Source organism: Tetrao urogallus (assembly GCF_951394365.1).
Source record: "Tetrao urogallus genome assembly, chromosome: 10".
In the NCBI taxonomy this organism is placed as follows: Eukaryota; Metazoa; Chordata; class Aves; order Galliformes; family Phasianidae; genus Tetrao; species Tetrao urogallus.
In genome coordinates, this window is record NC_136823.1 from 11812122 (window position 1) to 11831123 (window position 19002).

General features: G+C 58.9%; 1 protein-coding gene across 1 annotated transcript; it reads left to right on the forward strand.

The window, feature by feature from the left end:
• Positions 1-1723: 1723 nt before the first annotated feature.
• USP19 (ubiquitin specific peptidase 19) lies at positions 1724-18028 on the forward strand (the record flags this gene model as incomplete). Its single annotated transcript, XM_079540293.1, has 26 exons — positions 1724-1832; positions 3443-3499; positions 4599-4727; positions 5292-5425; positions 5881-6288; positions 6370-6637; positions 6766-6922; positions 7025-7096; positions 7570-7685; positions 7974-8188; positions 8482-8683; positions 8766-8899; positions 9049-9207; positions 9308-9418; positions 9586-9696; positions 9846-9947; positions 10283-10423; positions 10717-10835; positions 11072-11209; positions 11321-11685; positions 12358-12468; positions 12957-13173; positions 13462-13614; positions 13701-13864; positions 13937-14115; positions 17888-18028. The coding sequence occupies 26 exons, from the start codon at positions 1724-1726 to the stop codon at positions 18026-18028; spliced, it is 4212 nt and encodes a 1403-aa protein (XP_079396419.1).
• Between the last annotated feature and the right edge of the window lie 974 nt (positions 18029-19002).

Consider the following 19002-nt stretch of genomic DNA (forward strand, 5'->3'; position numbering starts at 1 on the left):
AGTCCCAGCCCTGCTCAGTTCCTGCCAGCTGTTAGGTGTAACCGGTGGCTGCAGACCCACAGAAGCCAAGCCCCAGCAGGCAGGGGAGTGCCCAGCTTCCTTGACAAAGCAGCTGCAAGCATGCCTGCCCTCCTTATTCTGTAGGACCTTACTCAGAGCTCCCTGTCTCCTTTTTCTTGGTGTTGCCCCTTTGGATGCAATGTGGCCTGGCTTGGCCATGCAGTAGAGCAGTATCTGCTTTTAATTTCCTGCTCCTCTGGAGTTTTCCCACTGGAGACAAAAGTAATTCAGCAAGCACAGCTTGCCCACATTGGCCAAGCTTTGCAGCAATGCCCAGTACAGTACATTCAGCAGCTCAGGGCTGGAGCTGCTGTTTTTCCACATCTGCTCTCTTCCCTTTCTGGGAGCTTACTACAGGGTCCTGCTCAGTATTCCCTTCCTGGGTTGGCTGGGGCCTTCCTGGTGTGAGTTCTGAGGGTTCCCGTGCTGGGCAGTCAGAGGCACTTGAGCTTTCCACTCTGTTCTGCTGGTTCTTGGTGACTGAGGCAGGTCAGCCTGATGAGAAGTGGTTTCAGTGTGGGCTTTGCCGTCGGGCTGGGCCTGCTGCTGCTGCACAAAGGGTGCCAGCACTTTTGATATGAGGTCTGCTGCAGTTTGTGGTCATTGGTTGCCATGTGCACTCCTGGAACACAGATGTGCTGGCACTGCTCAGCCCGGACTGGCGCTTTACCTGAAGTTGTCCTGCCCCTGACTGTGTCTGGGCAGAATGTTAGGTCTGTGCTGGTGCAAGGGTGACGGGGTGATGTGTGGCTCCTGCTGCTGGAAAGCCAGGCACAGCTGTGAGGGCTGCGGGGCCAAGATGCCGTTGAGCTCAAGGAAGCCGTTTTCAGCAGGTTGTGCCAGTTGTTCTCTGTTCTGAACATCTCAGGGCAAAACTGAGACCAGCTGCAGCCCTTGGGCCGGCGGTTCCCGGCACTGGCCTGGGTGGCAGTGGGAGGCCATGCCCAGCCTCCCCAGCACTCGGAGCAGGGGTGTCTTGTTTCCAGCCCGGCCCTGCTGGCGCTGTCTGTAAATCAGCGGGAGATGAATATGCAAGGTGCCGCTGTTCTGGTGGGTGGAGGGAGGAGCTTCCCTCGTGCCAGGGAGCTCTGCTGTTTCTGCTGTCACGGGAACCTCTCCCAGGCCTTCTCCTTCTCCTGCTGCTTCCTTCTTAGGGTGTTTCTCTCTTCCATTCCCACCCTCTTACATGGAGTGCTGTTTTGACCTGCCCAGTGCCCTGTGCTGTGGGGCCGGCTTGCGTGGGACAGGGACATCACTTTGCCCCCCTTTGCTCTGCCATTGGATGCCATTAGAGCCAGCAGTGGTTCTGGGTGACGCAGTGGGCGCCATGAGCATGAGAATTGCTTTCCAGGTTTGTGTGTTTTGGGAGCCCATGCTTTTGGTTGTTGTAAGGGGTCTGAGGGTTTCCTATAAAGGCTGCAGAGGAGGACATGTGAGGGCATTGGGAGCCTCGGGGCGGTAGCTCCTGATGCTGTTGGACCTTCTCCATCTACTCCTCCTGCCATGCTTGCTCTCTCCTCTCTTTAGGCCACTAGTTCCTTGCCAGAGAGTTTGAGCACAGAGAGTCGCCAAGATAGCTGGGCCAGGAAGAAAACGTCGCACCCCTGACCCAGACTCCATTACCGACCCTGGTGGGCCGTTTGTGTCGTCCAAACGGCTGAAAATGTCCAGCAGCACCAATGCCCCCGGCCAGAGGAGAGTGTCTCGGGGCTTGGATGATACCACCAACAAGAAGAAGCAGAAGGATCGAGCCAACCAGGAGAGCAAGGAAGGTGAGAGCCCCCAGGCAGTGCCGCACGGAGCAGGCCCAGCAGGATGGTTTCTTGGCTCTGCGGGTGGGAGCCTTGCAGCCATCTGTTGCAGGATAAGCAGATTTAACTAATCGCTTCCTGTGACTGATTGTAAACCATGCAGTGGGATCTTCTTTGGCACAGTGTCCTCCCTGGACCTGTAACCTCCTTTCTTTTGTGCTGCCTCGCCTCAGGGATATGAGGAAGGTCGGGTCCATTCCCTTGTTAGTTTAAGCCTGGCGCTGCTCACAGTGCCTGTTCACTGCTTTCATCTGGGCTGAGCTGCCTCACCCAGGGGGAGTAGGATCAAAGCCTGCAGGTGCTTTTGCACCTGGACTCACTTCTGTCTTTCGGCCTGTGTGCTGCAGGCTGGTACTGGAGGTGCTGACAGCACCCACGGGGTGCAGGGCCTGTGGATGGGGCTGTTGCTTCACGTCTTGTAGCAGGGCGAGGCGTGGCTCGAGTGACACATTGCTCTGTGGTAATTCTCTCCGTGCCGCTGTGTATCTGGTGACAAAAACATTGCTCCAGGTGTGGGCTGCTGTGCTGGGCAGGGAGTACCTGCAGGGAGGAGGCAAACACAACTTCCTGCTTCTGCAGCACAGTGTCCCTGGCAAATTGCTTGATTTCTGTGCCGGCTCTGTGCTGACTGTTGTAACCTCAAAATAACCCAGCCTTTTGTAAGCCAAGGTGAAATAGCATTTACTGATGTCTGCGCTTGAACCATAGGCTGCAACCCCCAATGCAAAACACCAAGGCGCAGAGAGTGTGGGTTTGCTGCACCATTACGCCTGTGACTGCAACACTCAACAGAGATTCCCTGCTGTTCTGTGGCCTGTTGAGGAGGGCTGCCCTGTAAGCTCTCTAGAGTGGAGATCACAGCTCCTTTTACCACTGGTTCTTTGCTTCAGGACAAGGTGCTGTTGCACTGACCCCTTTGCCTAGCGCAGCACATCTCCCTGTGGGGGTGGAGCTGACCCTGAAATGTTTCTGGCTCTTGGAGGTAATCCTGCAGGGAGCAGGGATTAGGTGTCAGGTCAGTTTGGTCCCCTGGTCTGATCTGGGAGGAAGTTTTATCTCTGGCAGGTTGCACAGTGATGGGAATGTTAAAGTGCAGCTGGGCTGCCTGGTTCTCTTGTTACAGCAGAATTGGTTTGAGCACAACCTAACATCATTTTCTCAGTGTAAGATCAAAACAGAGCCTCTCCTATGTGGGTGGAGGCTGGGAGCTAGCAGAGACTTGGCATACTGAGTGGGGCACACAGCCCAGTTACCACAAGCTCCACAGTGATTCAGGCCTTGAAGCAGCACTGTCTTTCTGGTGTATCAGTGTTATTTTGCTTTCACTGCTGAACTGGGGTGAGGAGTACACAGCACCCATCCTGGATTCTGGCTTGTTCTGCTGCTGTGGAAAAGGTCAAGGCAGCAAGGGAGGTGGGAGGAAGCTTGAGGGAAATGAGCAGCTCGTAAAAATGAAAAGGCTGGACAGAAGTTTGGTTTGACGTATAAAATTTTGGGTGTTGGAGCACCAGCCGGTGCTCCGAAGTGACTGAATGAGAGACCCACCTGTGCTCTGCTTCTCTGCCCACCAGTGTCTCGCCCTGAGCTCGAGCAGGCTGAGACCTCCCAGGAGAGGGACTTGGAGGAGGGTAAGTTGAGGTGTGCGCTAGCTGCCAGTGCATGGCCACCGAGCGCCCTCGCAAAGGATTTGAAGCTCTTGCCTTGTCATCCTGTGCTCTGGCAATCAGCGGAACTAACCTGAGTGCTCCCTTGCCCTTGTGCTCCTCTTAACAGGGTGCAGCCTTCCCAGAGAATGTTGCACCTGGTGGGGAACTACCCTCTGCGAGGGAGAGGTTTGAGGCACACAGCAGACTGCTTCTGGCCCAGGTGCACAGTGCCTATGAGCACAGCCCTGGGATATCTTGCCGCTGGCATCCTCCTGCTTGTTTCTTAGCAGGAAACCTGCCAGGCTGGGAAGATCCCAGGCCATGTCACCCATCAGGTGCTGGTTGGTTTCTGCCTTGGCTCCAGGTCCTCATTTTGAGAACAGATAGACAAAAATCCTGACAGTCGAGAAAGTAGAACTAAACCAACTGGAAATTAAGGAAACATCAAGTTTTTTCTGTAGGGATTTTAGGATGCTGCACGGGCAGACCTAGAGCCTGGTGGACACCTGATGGGGTTCTGTCTGCCGTGGCTTGACACCGCTGCTGTGTTTTTTCCCTGGATGAGATGTTCATGCCAGGCTGGCTGGCCCACCTGTTTTTCAGCTGTGTTAACTGTGCTTACCTATCAGGAATACAGTGCTCTTTGTGACTGTAGCTGAGCTATTCGTTTTGCATATGCAAAGGGGAAGTGGCAATTTCTGGTTGTGTTCAGAGTCCACTTGTATCCCCCTGAGTAATTCTGTGGCTTCCTTGTTCGCTGGGAAAGCAGCAATTGCTTTGTAGCTGGCAGGAGCCGCCCCTTCTTTCCAGCCCTGCTGCTGCACGTGACTGGGCCAAGCCTTTCTGCCTCATGATCTCTCTGGTTCCCACTGGGATTCACCTGACCTGCTGCAGCCTGCTCCTTGTCTGTGACCTGATAAGAGTAGATTATAATTGTTTCTCATTCACTGTCATGAGCTGTGTCCTCTGCCCTGATGTCCTCAACCAAATGCGCGTTTGGGCTCACGCTCCCCAGCTTGGGCGTGGGCACTGTGGCTGTGCACCCTGGGCAAATGGCTGACGCTTCCCTTCCTCTTCCTAGAGTTGCTGCTGGACTGGAAGCAGAATGCTGATGAGATCATTGTCAAGTTGAACTTGGGAAGTGGATCTCTGAAGGTGGAGGACGTGGATACTTTTTTCACTGATACTGACTGTGTGATCAAACTACCAGGTACAGGGAATGGAGTGACTGCTGCAAATGTTTCTCCAGCAGGGCTTGGCATGTCTCTGGACTAGATGTGAGCTGATCCAGACGAGCATAAAACCTTTCCTTCAGAGGCAATGCCCCGCTGTCAGCTGGCACAGCTTCAGCCAGCAGGCCAGGCTGATATGAGAGCAGTGTAAAAGAAGAAGGGTGTAGGGTTGGAGAGGACGGGAGCCGGCTTCTCTCTGCCAAGTGAACAGGTGCCCACTGCTGTGCTGGATGCATCTTTGCCCTGCCCTCTGGGATGATTGAGTTGGTGCTGGGTATCCCTTGAAAAAGTGTCCATGCCCCTGAGGGCAGGGAGACCCGGTGCCTTCCCTCTGGGAAGGAGGCCAGCCAGATGTACAAAGCAAACCCAATAAAGCTGGTGTCATCCTGGAGGCTCGTGGGATGTGGTGGCAGCCTGCCTGCAGCCTCTTTGGCTCTCAGACAAGAGCTTTCCTAGCCCCTGAGGCAGGTGAGGGAGGGCTATGGGTAGAGTAGATTGCTGCCTGCTGCACAGCCTGAGGTCCCATCCCTCTTTTCTTGCAGATGGGCGCCAGTGGAGCTGTCAGTTCTATGAGGAGATTGAGGGCTCCTGCAGCAAGATACAGTGCAAGAAGGGAAACTTTCTGCAGCTTGTGCTTCAGAAGAAGATCCCGCTCCACACCTGGTCTTCGCTTCTGGTGAGGGCAAGGGGACCTCTGCCTTTCAGGGGACTGTATGGAGCTTGACAGAGTTGGGTGAGGGTTTCACTCCCTGCTCTTGAGCTGCCCTGACCCAGGGAGCATCTTAGGACACATCCTATATCCCCATGCTGCATGGGGGCTGTTGAGCCAACCACCTCTGTCCAAGGGAGGGCATGTTGTTATGTCCCTGTCCTGCCTGCCACAGCCTCTGGGTTCTGGAATAGAACCCAGTCTCTGGACTCTGGACGTCTCTGGACTAGATGTGAGCTGATCCAGACGAGCATAAAACCTTTCCTTCAGAGGCAATGCCCCGCTGTCAGCTGGCACAGCTTCAGCCAGCAGAAGGGGGAGTTAAGGGGAAGAAAGGGGAGTTAAGGGTGAGGGGCTGGCAGGAAGCAAGACAGGTACTGCTGCCTGGCTGTCTTCTCACTGTGCTGCGCTACTTTTCACAGAAGAGAAAGAAAGATGGATCCAAAGAGCTGGGCAAGGGGGCCACGTGCTGGGAGAACGGGAAGGAGAAGGCTGCTTCTACAGAACTGACCCCTGAAGAGCCACGGACTGAAAGCGCCGAGCTGCCAAGAACCCGCCGAGAGCCCTCCAACCCCAAGCGCGCTCAGGGAAGAAGCGAGACCCTGGGAGGGAAAAGCCCAGCCAGCCCAGGGACGCAGAGTGGCCCCAGCGCCAAGCGGGCGGTATACCTCAAAGTGGCTCCTGCTGAAGAGGAGCCGAATGCCAGAGTCACCGGGAGCGTGGAGCCCAGCAAAGGGCATGGCGGGAGGTCAGGCAGCCGTCGCAACGGCAGAGCCAGCCAGGGCGATGCGCCTACAGCCCTGACTGACCTCGCACCGCCGCTAGAGAAGGTACGTCGCGATGGGGTGTTGCTGAAGAGGCGGCGCGGGGGGTCAAGTTATCTCTTTTTCACTGTCCTTCTGTCTTGAAAGGCTGTGATTATGGCCAAGGAGACTGTTCCTGTGGAGGTACCACCACTTGCTGCTACCACAGAGATGTTCCCCCACCGTGTTGCCACTTGTGTGGAGAAAAGAGTCCTGCAGCCAGGCAGCCCTGTTGAAGCCTCACGGGGTCGGGAGAGTGCACCTGTCCTGGGAGAGAGCTCTAAGACCATCCCATCAGCCACGCGTCCCCTGGGCAGAGACGGAGAGAAGAGGGACTGGTCCAAGGACGATGTGGCTCTGGAAGCAGCAGCTGACAGTGAGTGGCCCAGGGGTCAGTGGACTGGTTGGGAAAGACCCTCTGCTCGGGACCTCTCCTGGGCCAACCTGCAGTGCTGCCTTGGAGTGCAATGAAGGTGATCTCTTTTCATGTCTTTTCCTGTTCAGAGCCAGAGCCTTTTGTGAGCCTGACCTTTGTCAAGAATGACTCATATGAGAAGGGCAATGACCTGGTGGTGGTGCATGTATATGTGAAGGAGATTCATAAGGAGACTTCCAAGGTTTTCTTCCGGGAGCAGGACTTTACACTGGTGTTCCAGACAAGGTATAAATGCATTTTTGGATGGCATCAAACTGATGTGGAGCTTTTGGCTGCTGCCAGGCTACTTTGTTCATCTGTTCTCACTTGTTCTATATTTTTTTGCAGTGATATAAACTTCCTTCGCCTCCATCCTGGCTGCGGGCCCCACACAGTGTTCCGGTGGCAGGTGAAGCTCAGGTATGACTCCCATCCTGCCTGCTTACACTGAGATGAGGGAGCTGAGAGCAGGAGCCAGTTCCAGCTGGCTGGTTTGTGCAGGGCATACTCATATCTGCACCTGAGTGTCTCTATCACGCCATACTGCACTAACACCACGATCCTGGGACAATTGCAGAGAAGAAAACTTCGTTATCTGCAATCTTCGCCCAACCTGATCTAGAGCTCTTGGGGACAGAGCCAGACCAGGCTGCGTGTGCTTTAGCTGAGACATCCCACTAGAGTGGGTATGTGAAGCCAGGCAGAATGGATCCCCCAGAAGGCAGGTCTCCTGTGTGCTCAGTGTGGCTAAGCTTGAGGATGTCTGTTCTGCTTTGTGGAGTCCCCCTCAGGGTTGATGCTAACTGGGAGACTGTGGCCTGCCTTGCAGAATTCAGCATCTCTGAGGCTGCTGGGGGGACTGGGACAATCCTCACTTTCTGTGTGTTTTGCAGGAACCTTATTGAACCAGACCAGTGCACATACACCTTCACAGCGTCTCGCATTGATGTCTGCTTGAAGAAACGCCATAGCCAACGCTGGGGAGGGCTGGAGGCTCCAGCCACACGAGGTCTGCACCCTACCTTCTTTCTGTGTTGACTGCCTGCCTGTACCAAGTGCTTTCCTTGCCACCTGCAGTGGCTGGAAGGAATGGATCTTCTGGCATGGGATCTTGGGGAAGGAGGGGTGTGGGGCCGGCAATCTGGGCACTCGGGGAAAGGCACTGCTGCTCTCCTTCCTGCACTGGAAGGTGGGAGTAGGCAAGAGGCTGTGTGTGAGCATGGGCCGAGCAGCTCAGCCCCCCTGTGGGCAGTGCACGGTGCTGCTAACCACAGGCCCACCCTTCCCCCTTTTTAAGGTGCAGTGGGTGGTGCAAAGGTTGCCATGCCTACAGGCCCTACCCCTCTGGATAAGACCCCTCCAGGCAGTAACCAGCACCCCCTGTCCAGCAAAGAGGAGGCCCGAACCAGTGAGAAAGAGAAGCCACGTGTCGAGGATGGGAGTCTGGATGGCGTGGCAGCCCGTACAACCCAAGAGCATGTGGCAGTGAAGCAAGAGCCACACATCCCCTCAGTGAGTAGAGCTATATTGTGTTTGACCTGGCTGGGGGGAGGTGGGCGTCCACTTGTCCCTCTGGTTGGACTCCATCTCCTTGGTGCTGCTCTGGGGTCTGGCAGACTCTTCCTGGAGGAGGAGTCGGCAACGCTCCTCAGGCATAGCTGGCAGAACTGGGGCAGCGGTTGTCCTGGTGGATAATGGCTCCAGCCCAGTCCCACGTGAGGTGTGGCTTGGATAGTTGGGTTCCTCTGATGTTTCCAGAGACCCCCTAGTGCACAGCATCATCACATCTCGTTCTGCTTTGGCAGCCCAAACCAACCTGCATGGTGCCACCGATGACACACAGCCCAGTGAGTGCTGAGAGTGTGGAAGATGATGAGGATGAAGATGAGAAAAAGAAGGTGTGCCTGCCTGGCTTCACAGGGCTGGTGAATCTGGGCAATACCTGCTTCATGAACAGCGTCATCCAGTCATTGTCCAACACCCGGGAGCTACGTGACTACTTCCATGGTGAGCACATGCCTGGTGCTCAGCAGAGCTCTGCCACTCTGTGCAGCCAGCAGCCACCCTCACTCTCTTTCTTATCTTACAGATCGGTCCTTTGAGTCTGAAATCAACTACAACAACCCCCTAGGGACAGGGGGACGCCTGGCCATCGGCTTTGCCATGCTATTGCGAGCGCTGTGGAAAGGCACGCACCATGCCTTTCAGCCCTCTAAACTGAAGGTAGGTGCCAGTGTTCTGGGAGCTGTTCCACTGTCCTCAGCCATGGGTCTCAGCATTTCTTTGTGCTGCTCTGCTGCTTTGGGTGCAGCCAGGCTTTGGGCATGGGGCAAACAGTGTTGCTGGTGGGCTGATGACTGTGCTCCCCACAGGCAATTGTGGCCAGCAAGGCCAGCCAGTTCACTGGCTATGCCCAGCATGATGCTCAAGAGTTTATGGCCTTTCTGCTTGATGGCCTGCATGAAGATCTCAACCGCATCCAGAACAAACCCTACACAGAAACTGTTGACTCAGATGGGAGGCCTGATGAGGTGAGGATGTCTGTCTCCAAGGCTATTGTGAGCACTGGCTGCTAAAGAGCAGCCCTGGCCCGTGTGATTTAGTGTAGTGCTGAGCCCTTTCTCTCCACAGGTAGTAGCTGAGGAAGCCTGGCAGCGACACAAGATGAGGAATGATTCCTTCATTGTGGACCTATTCCAGGGCCAGTACAAATCCAAGTTGGTGTGCCCAGTCTGTTCCAAGGTAGAGCAGCCCTGGGGGCTGTGCCCCTGTGCTTCTTGTTCCGCAGGCTCCAGCCCCTAGAGCACAACACTCAGGATGTGGCTGGATCTCCAGTCTCACGAGACTGTTGTCTTGTTGATCTCAGACCCAAACAATTCCCAATACTGAGTGGGCTCTCTTGTCTGCAGGTATCCATCACCTTTGACCCCTTCCTGTATCTCCCTGTTCCACTCCCACAAAAGCAGAAGGTGCTTACTGTATACTACTTTGCAAAGGAGCCGCACAAGAAACCCATCAAGGTAAAGGACATTAATTACTCTGGGGAGGTAGCCTGAGAGGGCTCTTGGAGGTGCCACAGGCAGCTGGTCCTGTGCAAGTGGGCTTGTGTTAAGCCAGGGCCTGCGTGTCTTGATGTGGCATTACTAATGTGGCACTTACATTGTGGCAGTTCCTTGTGAGTATCAGCAAGGAGAACTCCAGCGCCATGGAGGTACTCGACTCGGTGGCCCACAGTGTGCATGTGAAACCAGACAACCTGCGCCTAGCAGAGGTGAGAATGCTAAAACTGACCACCAAGCTGTGGGTTGCTGATATGGATGCCCCTGGCTCCACACGTTGCCAGCAGCAGCCACTTGTCCATGGATGGTAGTGTCACGCACGAGGTGCTGCACGGCAGAACCCTGCTCAAGTGGGCTGAGCCTCTGCAGCGGGGCAGGCGGTGCTATCCTGGCAGGATGGCGGGCAGAGCACACAGTCTCTGTGATACTACTGCTGCCACAGCTCACCATGGGGCTCGTGTGGCTTCCTCAGGAGAGAAAGAGTTGGACAGCCCTCTGAGCACGAGGCAGCCCCTCACACAGTCTTGTTCCACTGCTTTCCTGGCAGGTAATTAAGAATCGCTTCCAACGCATGTTCTTGCCGTCCCAGTCTCTGGACACAGTCTCTCCCACAGACCTGCTGCTCTGCTTCGAGGTGCTGTCCCCAGAGCTGGCCAAGGAGCGGGTAGTGGAGCTGCAGGTCCAGCAGGTAAGTAGCAGGGATTGAGACTGCTAGGAGGCTGAACGAGATGAGGAGAGCAGTGCTAGAGCTTGCACAGAAGGGTGACACAAGGCTGGCATACTGGCTGATGTGTGCCCAGCGTATGGCCCTGGCAGCCCTCTGCCTGCAGGAAAGGGCTGCCCATCCTGGTGAGTGACTCCTACCAGCTGCAGCAAGCACAAGGGCTTGACAAGGCTACCTTATCTTGCTCAGGTGCCTTGCCATGCCCAATGATCTTGCTCAGGTGCCTTGCCATGCCCAATGGGTTCTTTCTCCTGCAGCGCCCCCAGGTACCCAGTGTCCCTGTCGCCAAGTGTGCAGCCTGCCAGAAGAAGCAGCTGTCAGAGGAAGAGAAGCTTAGGCGCTGCACAAGGTGCTATCGAGTCGGTTATTGCAACGTGTGAGTTGGCTTGGTGCCTCACAGGGAGGGAGGGTCTCCAGCTGTGGAGGGTTGAGTGGGAGCGCTCAGCCCATTAGCAGGAGGTGGGATGGGCTTGGCCTTTGGGAGGGAGCCAATTTGGCTTGCAGCACTCCTCTTGTTCCAAACACACCCCTTGAGCCCCACCAAACTCCTGCTGAGGTCCTGCCCGTTTGTGAACCCAGGCACTGGGTTCACTGGGGCTCTGTGTGTTACAGGACATGTCAGAAGACACACTGGCCAGACCACAAGGCTTTGTGCCGCCCTGAGAACATCGGTTTCCCCTTCCTCATCAGTGTGCCGGAATCCCGCCTCACTTACGCCCGCCTGGCCCAGCTGCTGGAGGGCTACGCAAGGTGAGTGTGCAGGGATGGGGGGTGCTTCTGTTGCAGCAGCAAGTGCAGCCAGGAGCTGAGCTGAGCCCAGCCCTGTGCCTGGCCTGCTGTGACTGACAACTCCTTGCCCAGGTACTCGGTCAGCGTGTTCCAGCCTCCTTTCCAGCTGGGACGGATGTCACCTGAGCAGGGGCTGCAGCCTCTTCTCCTAGACAAACTGGAGCCCCTGGCCAAAGGCAGCTGTGCTGCTGCCACCCCTGCTCCTGAGCTGGGGGATGGGGACAGGGCTTCTGGCCTCCTGCAGGAGCCTCCCCTCTCACCAGCTGTGCCTGAGCTGCACCCAGAGATGAGCGACACTGGCACTGTTCGGAGCAAGGTTCTGGCTGCCAGGAGTTCCCTGCTGAGCTTGGATTCGGGCTTCTCTGAGCACATGGATTCACAGGGCGACAGCTGTTGTGAGAAAGAGCCGTCCTATGAGAGAGCCCTCAAACCAGAAGGTAGGAGGTGCTGCGGTGCTAACCCTGTCTGTGCCAGGAACCCAGGCAGCCCCCAGGCAAGGCAGGGAGCAGTTTTCCCTCCTTGGCATCGCCTCTCACCACACTCTCTGTTTTCCCCGTGCGGTTTGATCTGGAGACCCCATTGGATATACGGGAAGCTCTGGGAGCCGTGTTTCAGAAGTGCAGCTCCACCTGAAATGCCTAACAGCCCACGCTCTGCCCTGCCCTGGCAGGGCCTGTGCAGCAGAGCAAAGACCTGACTTGGAAAGAGTTTGGGTTGTTGGAGGGTGGGGAGACAGGGTTGGCAGAAGCCTTGAGTCCCGTGGGAGGGCAGAGCCCAGCGTGGAGCCCCTCGGGGCTGTGAGCGCAATGTTTCCCTCACTCTGACTCAGCTGCACGGGAGCAGCCTCTTGCGCTCGGCCGCCCAGCTGTCACGTTTCCAGACACTTGTCTCAGGATGGCAGCAATGTGCAGTGAAGGGGCAATGCAGGCAGAGGAGCGTGGCTTGCCAGGGGCAGGCATCTGCTAAAAATAGTCAAGGACACTGGGCACGTGGTTGTGTCCCTGCAAGGCCGTAGCATGTGAGATGGGGGTGGGGGCACTGCAAATTCTTGGCCCCTACGCAGGGCAAACAGGCAGTGCCACCGAAGATATGTCCCTGCCTGTCCACAGCTGCCATCCCTGGGTACCAGCACACTCCAGACTCGCTGAGCGCCCGTGCCACACAGTTCTACATCAACAAGATCGATGCTGCCAACAAAGAGTATAAGCTGGAAGATAAAGGTGAGCCTGGAGCCCTGGGGAGATCAATTTCATCCCTCGCGGCCTCTAGCAGAGAGTGGATCTACGTGGCCAGGGTGTAAGAGGCTCCTAGGGCCAGAGCAAGCCCAGGTATGCCATTGGCACCAGGCAGAGCAGCAGAAGCTGTGTCTGGCGTGGGAGGGCAGGGCTGCACCATGCAGAGCTTGTGCCTGCTCCCTGGAAGCTCTTCTCAAGCTCCTAATCCCCTGAGCAAATAAACTGGTTCCTTTCAACCTCCCACACTCCTAGAGGAACGGAGATCTGTGTGGCTGGATCACCTCATATCTGAATAGATGCTGATTTTATTCCCCCCTGGGGCGGAGAACCTAGCTTCAGCAGTGAGGGTGCGTGGCAGGACCACTCGCATCCTCTTGGCCGTGCTGTGTTAAAACTGGGCTTGGCAAGACTGCTCCTAGTCCAGTAAGGGTGGACTTGGGGGCCAACTGCCTGAGGTGTGTGCCCCTCTGCAGGTGACACCCCCTTGGAGCTGACAGATGACTGTTCCCTTGCCCTGGTGTGGAAGAACAATGAGCGCCTCAAGGAATTTGTATTGGTGGAGTCCAAGGAGCTGGAGTGTGTGGAGGATCCGAGTTCAGCCAGTGAAGCAGCCCGAGCTGGCCACTTCACCCTGGAGCAGTGCCTCAATCTCTTCACCAAGCCCGAAGTCCTGGCCCCAGAGGAAGCATGGTGAGGAAGGCGACGTGGCGGGTTCCAGCCTGCGGGCGCAGGCAGCAGTGGGGGTTTCCCAGGAGCTGCCTGGTCCTGCCTGACATTTCTCCTGGCAGCCAGGAGCGCTGGGGAAGGAGGCCAGATGCCAGCAGGGAGCAATGCCAGAGCTTTGCGGGGCTGTGCTGTCCCGCCTCTGGCAGGGAGGCTGAGACCTCCTGTCTCTTCTGGCACATCCACACACTGGGGAGCTTAGGGCTGGGCTCAGAAACCCGGGGCTCTCTGATAATGAATACATATTTTTCCCAGGTACTGCCCCAAGTGCAAACAGCACCGTGAGGCCTCCAAGCAGTTGATGCTGTGGCGCCTGCCCAACGTCCTCATCATCCAGCTCAAGCGCTTCTCCTTCCGCAGCTTTATTTGGAGGGACAAGATCAACGATATGGTTGACTTCCCTGTCCGGTGAGAGCTCAGGGGATGGAGTGCTGAGGATAGTACAGCTTGTGCTGCCTTGGCCGTTCCCTGACCATCCCTGTGTCTGTACTCAGGAGCCTGGACCTAAGCAAATTCTGCATCGGCCGGAAGGGTGAGCAGCAGCTGCCCGTGTATGACCTGTACGCTGTAATCAATCACTATGGAGGCATGATTGGCGGGCACTACACGGCATACGCCCGCCTGCCCAACGACAAGAACAGCCAGCGCAGTGACGTGGGTGAGGATCCGCCGCCCTCCCCTCCCCTGCAGCTGTGGACAGTCTCCTTGCTTAACCCTTCTCTCCTCTCAGGCTGGCGGCTCTTCGATGACAGCACAGTCACCACCGTGGACGAGAGCCAGGTGGTAACCAGATACGCGTATGTCCTCTTCTACCGCCGGAGGAACTCTCCTGTGGAGAGACCCCTGCCAGGGCACCCCCCAGACCACCGAGCCGAGCGCACCCCCTCTGCCGAAGCTGCTGCCAGTCAGGTGAGAGCTTGTGTCCCTTCCAGCGTCAGAGCCACAGAGCTTTGAAATACGCGTGTGCCCACCTGCTGGACCCCACGGAGCCCAGCACCGCTGCGGGGCTGTGCCGCCTCTCTTTGAGACTAAGGAGCGTGTGCCAGCTGGGCTTTGGGGTCTGCCTTGCCTTGTTCTGGCTGTGAGCTTGGAACACTCCTGTCCCTAAGATGGTGGTGGAAGAGCGGGTTCCAGCCACTGGGCTGGGAGTGCTGGTGGGAGGGCGCAGAGCTGCTCTGGGGCGCAGGAATGGGCAGCAGGGGGCTGTGCCCTGCTAGGCTCTGTACTGAGGACAATGGAATGGGAGCTGGCTGTGCCAGGAGGTACGGCCTCCTGGGGATAGGGTGGGGATGTTTTCTGCTGTGGCCCAGTATGCAGAAAAGGTGAATGCAAGTACTGAGCCTGTGAGCTTCTGCGGGATGCTGATGGGAAACTCCCCCAGAGCACGTTGTGCTGCAGGAAAGGCGAGGAGGGTGTGCTGGCAGGAAGAGTACTTTCAGCACTCATCAGTAGGCAATGGTTGGACTGATCTTTGCAGAAATATCAGAAAAAAAGGCCTGGGCTGGTGTTGTAGCAAATCACCTGCCTGCCAGGCTCCCCTGAGTCCCCTCTGTGCTGGCCTGGTTGGATCTGAGGACAGTGTTTGGCTGTGGCATAGTTGAACACGTGTGCCCCATAGGGACCTTGTGGTTGGCCATACAAGCTGGCCTGGCTCACGTGGGCTGGGCGTCCTGGCTCTGCCTTCTCTGCTGGGAACTGCGCTGCTCCCATCACAAGGGTGTGTGTGTTAGAGCAGCCACAGCAAGGCTGCTCCGTTTGTCCTGCTCTGGACGTGGGATCCCTGCTGTGCTGGAGATCACTGTTTGCCCTGCAGCACCCGGCCTCACTGGATCCCCTGGGGCTCATCACGACCTCAGCAGCACTGTGTCCCACATGGTGATGGGATGTATTGGATGCCACTGGGGCGGAGTGGTATCCAAGTGCCAGGAATCACCTGCATCCTCCAGAGATCCCGCATCCTGATTGGCTGCCCTGCGTGATCACCGGCACAGGGAAAGGCTGGGCTGTGACTGGTGCCTGCAGATAATCCTCTTGGAAGCTGGGCTGTGATTGGCTCTCAAAGGATCCCAACCCACCAAAGGAGAGCTGGGACTGGTTGTGCTGCGACCGTGCCTCCTGCCATCCAAGCTGCTTCTGAATTGGCCGTCATCTGAACAGTCGCATTGGGATCACCAAACTTGAGCTGTGACGGGCTTACTACCTGCCCCCTCACCTGCATGGATCCGTCAGTGCCACAGAATCGACTCCAGAGGGATCCAGCCGCTGGCTCCTGCAAAGACACTGCTCTCCTGTTGCATCGCCTGAGCCCACCAGAGCAGCCCCGAGGAGCTGTGGGGGCGGGCGCGACCGTGCTGCATGGGGAGGCGGGCTGGTGGGGCACGGGACTGGGCTCGCAGGCAGCCGCCTGCCCCGGGGGATGGCGAGGGGTGTTGCCAGTTGTGTTCTCCAAGTGCTGACGCAGGTTTCCACATCGCAGGCTTCTCTGATCTGGCAGGAACTGGAGGCTGAAGAACAAGAGCTGCAGCTCGAGGCTCCCCAAAGGCCTGTGAGAAACTCCTGGAGGCCCCGTGGCCAGAAGAGGAGTCCGGGTACCCCCCAACACCCAGATGAAGGCTGCGTCAAATACTTCATCCTGGCCACCACGGCCGCAATCGTGGCTCTCTTCCTGAACGTGTTCTACCCGCTCATCTACCAAACCCGCTGGAGATAGGTGTGGGCACACAGCCAGCTGCAGAGCAGGGCTGCCGGGGCACGCGCTGTGCCAGAATGCTGCATGGTGAAGACGTCAGGGCTGCCAGGTGGCCAGACAGCACCCTCTGGGCAGCGGGACAGAACCCTGTGGGAAGGACGCACCTGCTGTGGGCACCAATGCTCTCCAAGGGAAGCGTGGGGCCGTCGGCTCCTGTCTGTCTGCTCTGGCATCTCCTATGCCAGCTGGCAGGGCTGCGTGGCCGGCCCCCAGCGTTGCCAAGGCACAGCCCAGAACCAGCATCCCCTCAGCCCGCCCTCGCCCTGGCTGCCTTCTTGCACCGGGGCTGGCCCCACTGGTACATGCTGCTCGGCAAAGGACAGTGCCACTGGCACTGGGAACATCCTGGGAACAAGCAGAGCTCTGCTCGGAGGCTTTTTTGAGAACAGGATGCCCTGACATGATCATTGGTCCCGCTGCCTCTCCCTGCTTCAGGAGCCTCACATTCTTCAGAGCTGGCACAAGCTGTATCCCTCCAGGCCAGCATCATCTCCTGTGCTGGGGCTGAATGACTTGTCATAGAGTGCTTTGTGCTTCCTTGCTCAGTCAGAGGGCATGGCCACAGCGCTGCTCCTTGCCCCAGGGGGCACCCATAGCGCTCACAGAACTGTGTGGGCTGCCCCTGCCTGTCTGGGGTTCCCAGTTTGCAATGTGTGCAGCTGCCTGGGATGGCTCTGGGGGAGCACGGGGCAGCACCTCTTTGGGGGACTGGCGTGGGCTTGGGGAGCAGCAGGCAGGAGCTAGGCTGCAGGAGGCCAGCGGGAGGCTGTGCTGGGAGCGTGACTTTCCAGCACGTTGTGGGGTGTGCCAATAAAGGCAGGTTTTCCAAAGAGCTGCTGCACCTTCTCCTGTGTGACAGGACGGTGGCAGCAGTCAGGGGCTCTGTACGCGAGGCTGCTCCAGGACAGCTGGATGGAGTGTCCCTCTCCTGCCACCTGAACTGGTCCTACGGGCACAGCCGACACAGGCACTGCCCTGCGCTCAGCTGGGTGCAGCAGGCTGCTCTGCCTGCCTGTGCCGTGGGGCCCCAGCTGTGGGGCAGCAGTTGTGGCACGTGCCGGGTGCCTGGAGGGCCTGGCAGCACGCAGTCCTGTCGGGCTGGGGCAAGGGCTGTAGCGGCAGCGGTGTGTGACATTGAGACGTGTTGCCCTTGGCAGAGCGAGGCTCAGGCTGCTCGGGAGTGTTTGGGTTTGAGAGGTGACTTCAGAGTCCTGTGATTTCCTTTTCCGTCTCCGATGCCGTCCTGCCGGCAGTGCCCTTGGCTGTCTGAGGAAGGATGCTCAGTGGGAATGGCCGGGGCCCTGGCAGCGCTGAGGGGCTTCAGAGAGGAAACGCAACCCCTGGAGCCCCCCCGCCCCCGTCGTGCAGCTGTACGGGCGTCCCCTTGTCCCTGCACACGGGTCCCAGCCCGGTGCTTCCCGCCGTCGGGACGTGCCTGTCCTGGAACAGTCGCCTCATTGTCTGCGGTCTGGGGCCCCCACGCACCCACGGCGCTGCCCTCGTGGGGCTGAGTCAGCGCCCGGCGCCTGCGGGGTGACCTCTGCTCCGCCTGGCGCTGCAGCCCTGGGCGCGGGGCCACGCACCGCTCCCTGCACCTGCCTGCCCTGCAGGTGGGGGTTCCGTTCCCGGAACCTCCCTTCCTCTCCTGTGCCGCTGCTGCCCACCCTGCGGCCCCGCAGCCGTGCCGGGCGCCGTCCCGATCACGGCGGCGCAGGGCAGCGGTGCCGGACGGGGCGAAGCGGCAGCTCCGGGGCTGTGCCGAGCGTGCCGCAGCCTGGCTGCAGCGCTCGGGCAGGTCGGGGCCGTCTGCGGGGCTGCTCTGGGCTCGTTGCCTTCCACCCGCCCCGCTTCTGGGGCCTTTGCCGGGAGCGGAGTGGGAGTTGAGAGGTATGCAGCATCGTGCAGTGTCTCACGGCCGCCTTCTGCTTGCAGGGACTGACTCCGGTGCCGTTTGGATCCGGCCTGGCCCCCGAAGGAACCCCGCCGCTGGCCGCGGAAGGCCTCCCCGAGCGCTTCGCCAGCCCCGCCGAGCGTCCGGCCCCGTCCTACAGCAGCATGGAAGAAGTCGATTAGGGCAGCGCGGGCACCCGCCCTGGGGGTGCGGGCCGGGCTGGGCACCGGGAGGGTGGGGGGCGGGCAGGGGTCGGGGTTTGTCCTGCTCTCATTAAACTCGCTGAACTCCACTCGCCTCCGCTACCTGCCGGCTGCCCCGGGCCTCTCGCTGCCCCCGAGCCGGGTGCGCTCTGACTGCTGCGTGCCCACTGCGCTGCCTCTGCTCCGGGTCCCCGGTGCTCCTTGCAGTCCTCGGTGCCGGGCGTGCCCCGTGTCACGCAGCGTCCCGGCGCTGTCGTCTGCCGTCTCGGTGCCTCGTGGCAGTGCTGTCGGGAAACACCCGGTGTGCTCTCGTGCCCCGCAGTGCCCCGTGTCCTCGGGTGCACCCAGGTGTCCTCCGCTGTGCCCTATGGCCCCGAGCACCGCGGCGGATGTGGCGCTTGGGGACGGGGTTCGATAGGCGCGGTGGGAGTGGGCTGAAGTTAACTGGAATCGGAATCACATTAGGTGATCTCAGAGGTCTTTTCCGACCTGAATTTCGTACCGGCCAACATTCACCGGTGTGCCCGGGGCGTCCCGCGTTCCCCGGTGCGCCCTCCTGCACCGAACACCCCATGTTCACCCCGCGTTCTCCCCCGTCACCCGCTGCGTCCCGTTGCCCGGTGCCCGCGTCCCGGTGCCCGTGGGGCGGACTGCAAGTCCCGGCAAGCCGCGGGCGGGCGGCGCGGCCAATGGCTCTCGAGGGGCGGTGCGGCCCGGCTCTGCCTCCGCCGCCGCCCGGTGCCGCGGCGCAGAGAGCCCCGGAGCGGCCGCGCGGCGCCGGCCCCGCAGCCCGGCTCTGAGCCGCCCGCCCGGCCCGGCCCGCCCCGCCGCGCCCCGCCGCCCTCAATGAGGTTCTTCCGACTCACCTTCAAGTGCTTCGTGGATTGCTTCTGAGCTCCCCCCCGGGCACGGAGCCGCCCCCGAGCCGCCCCCGGTCCCCGGCCCCCCGCGCC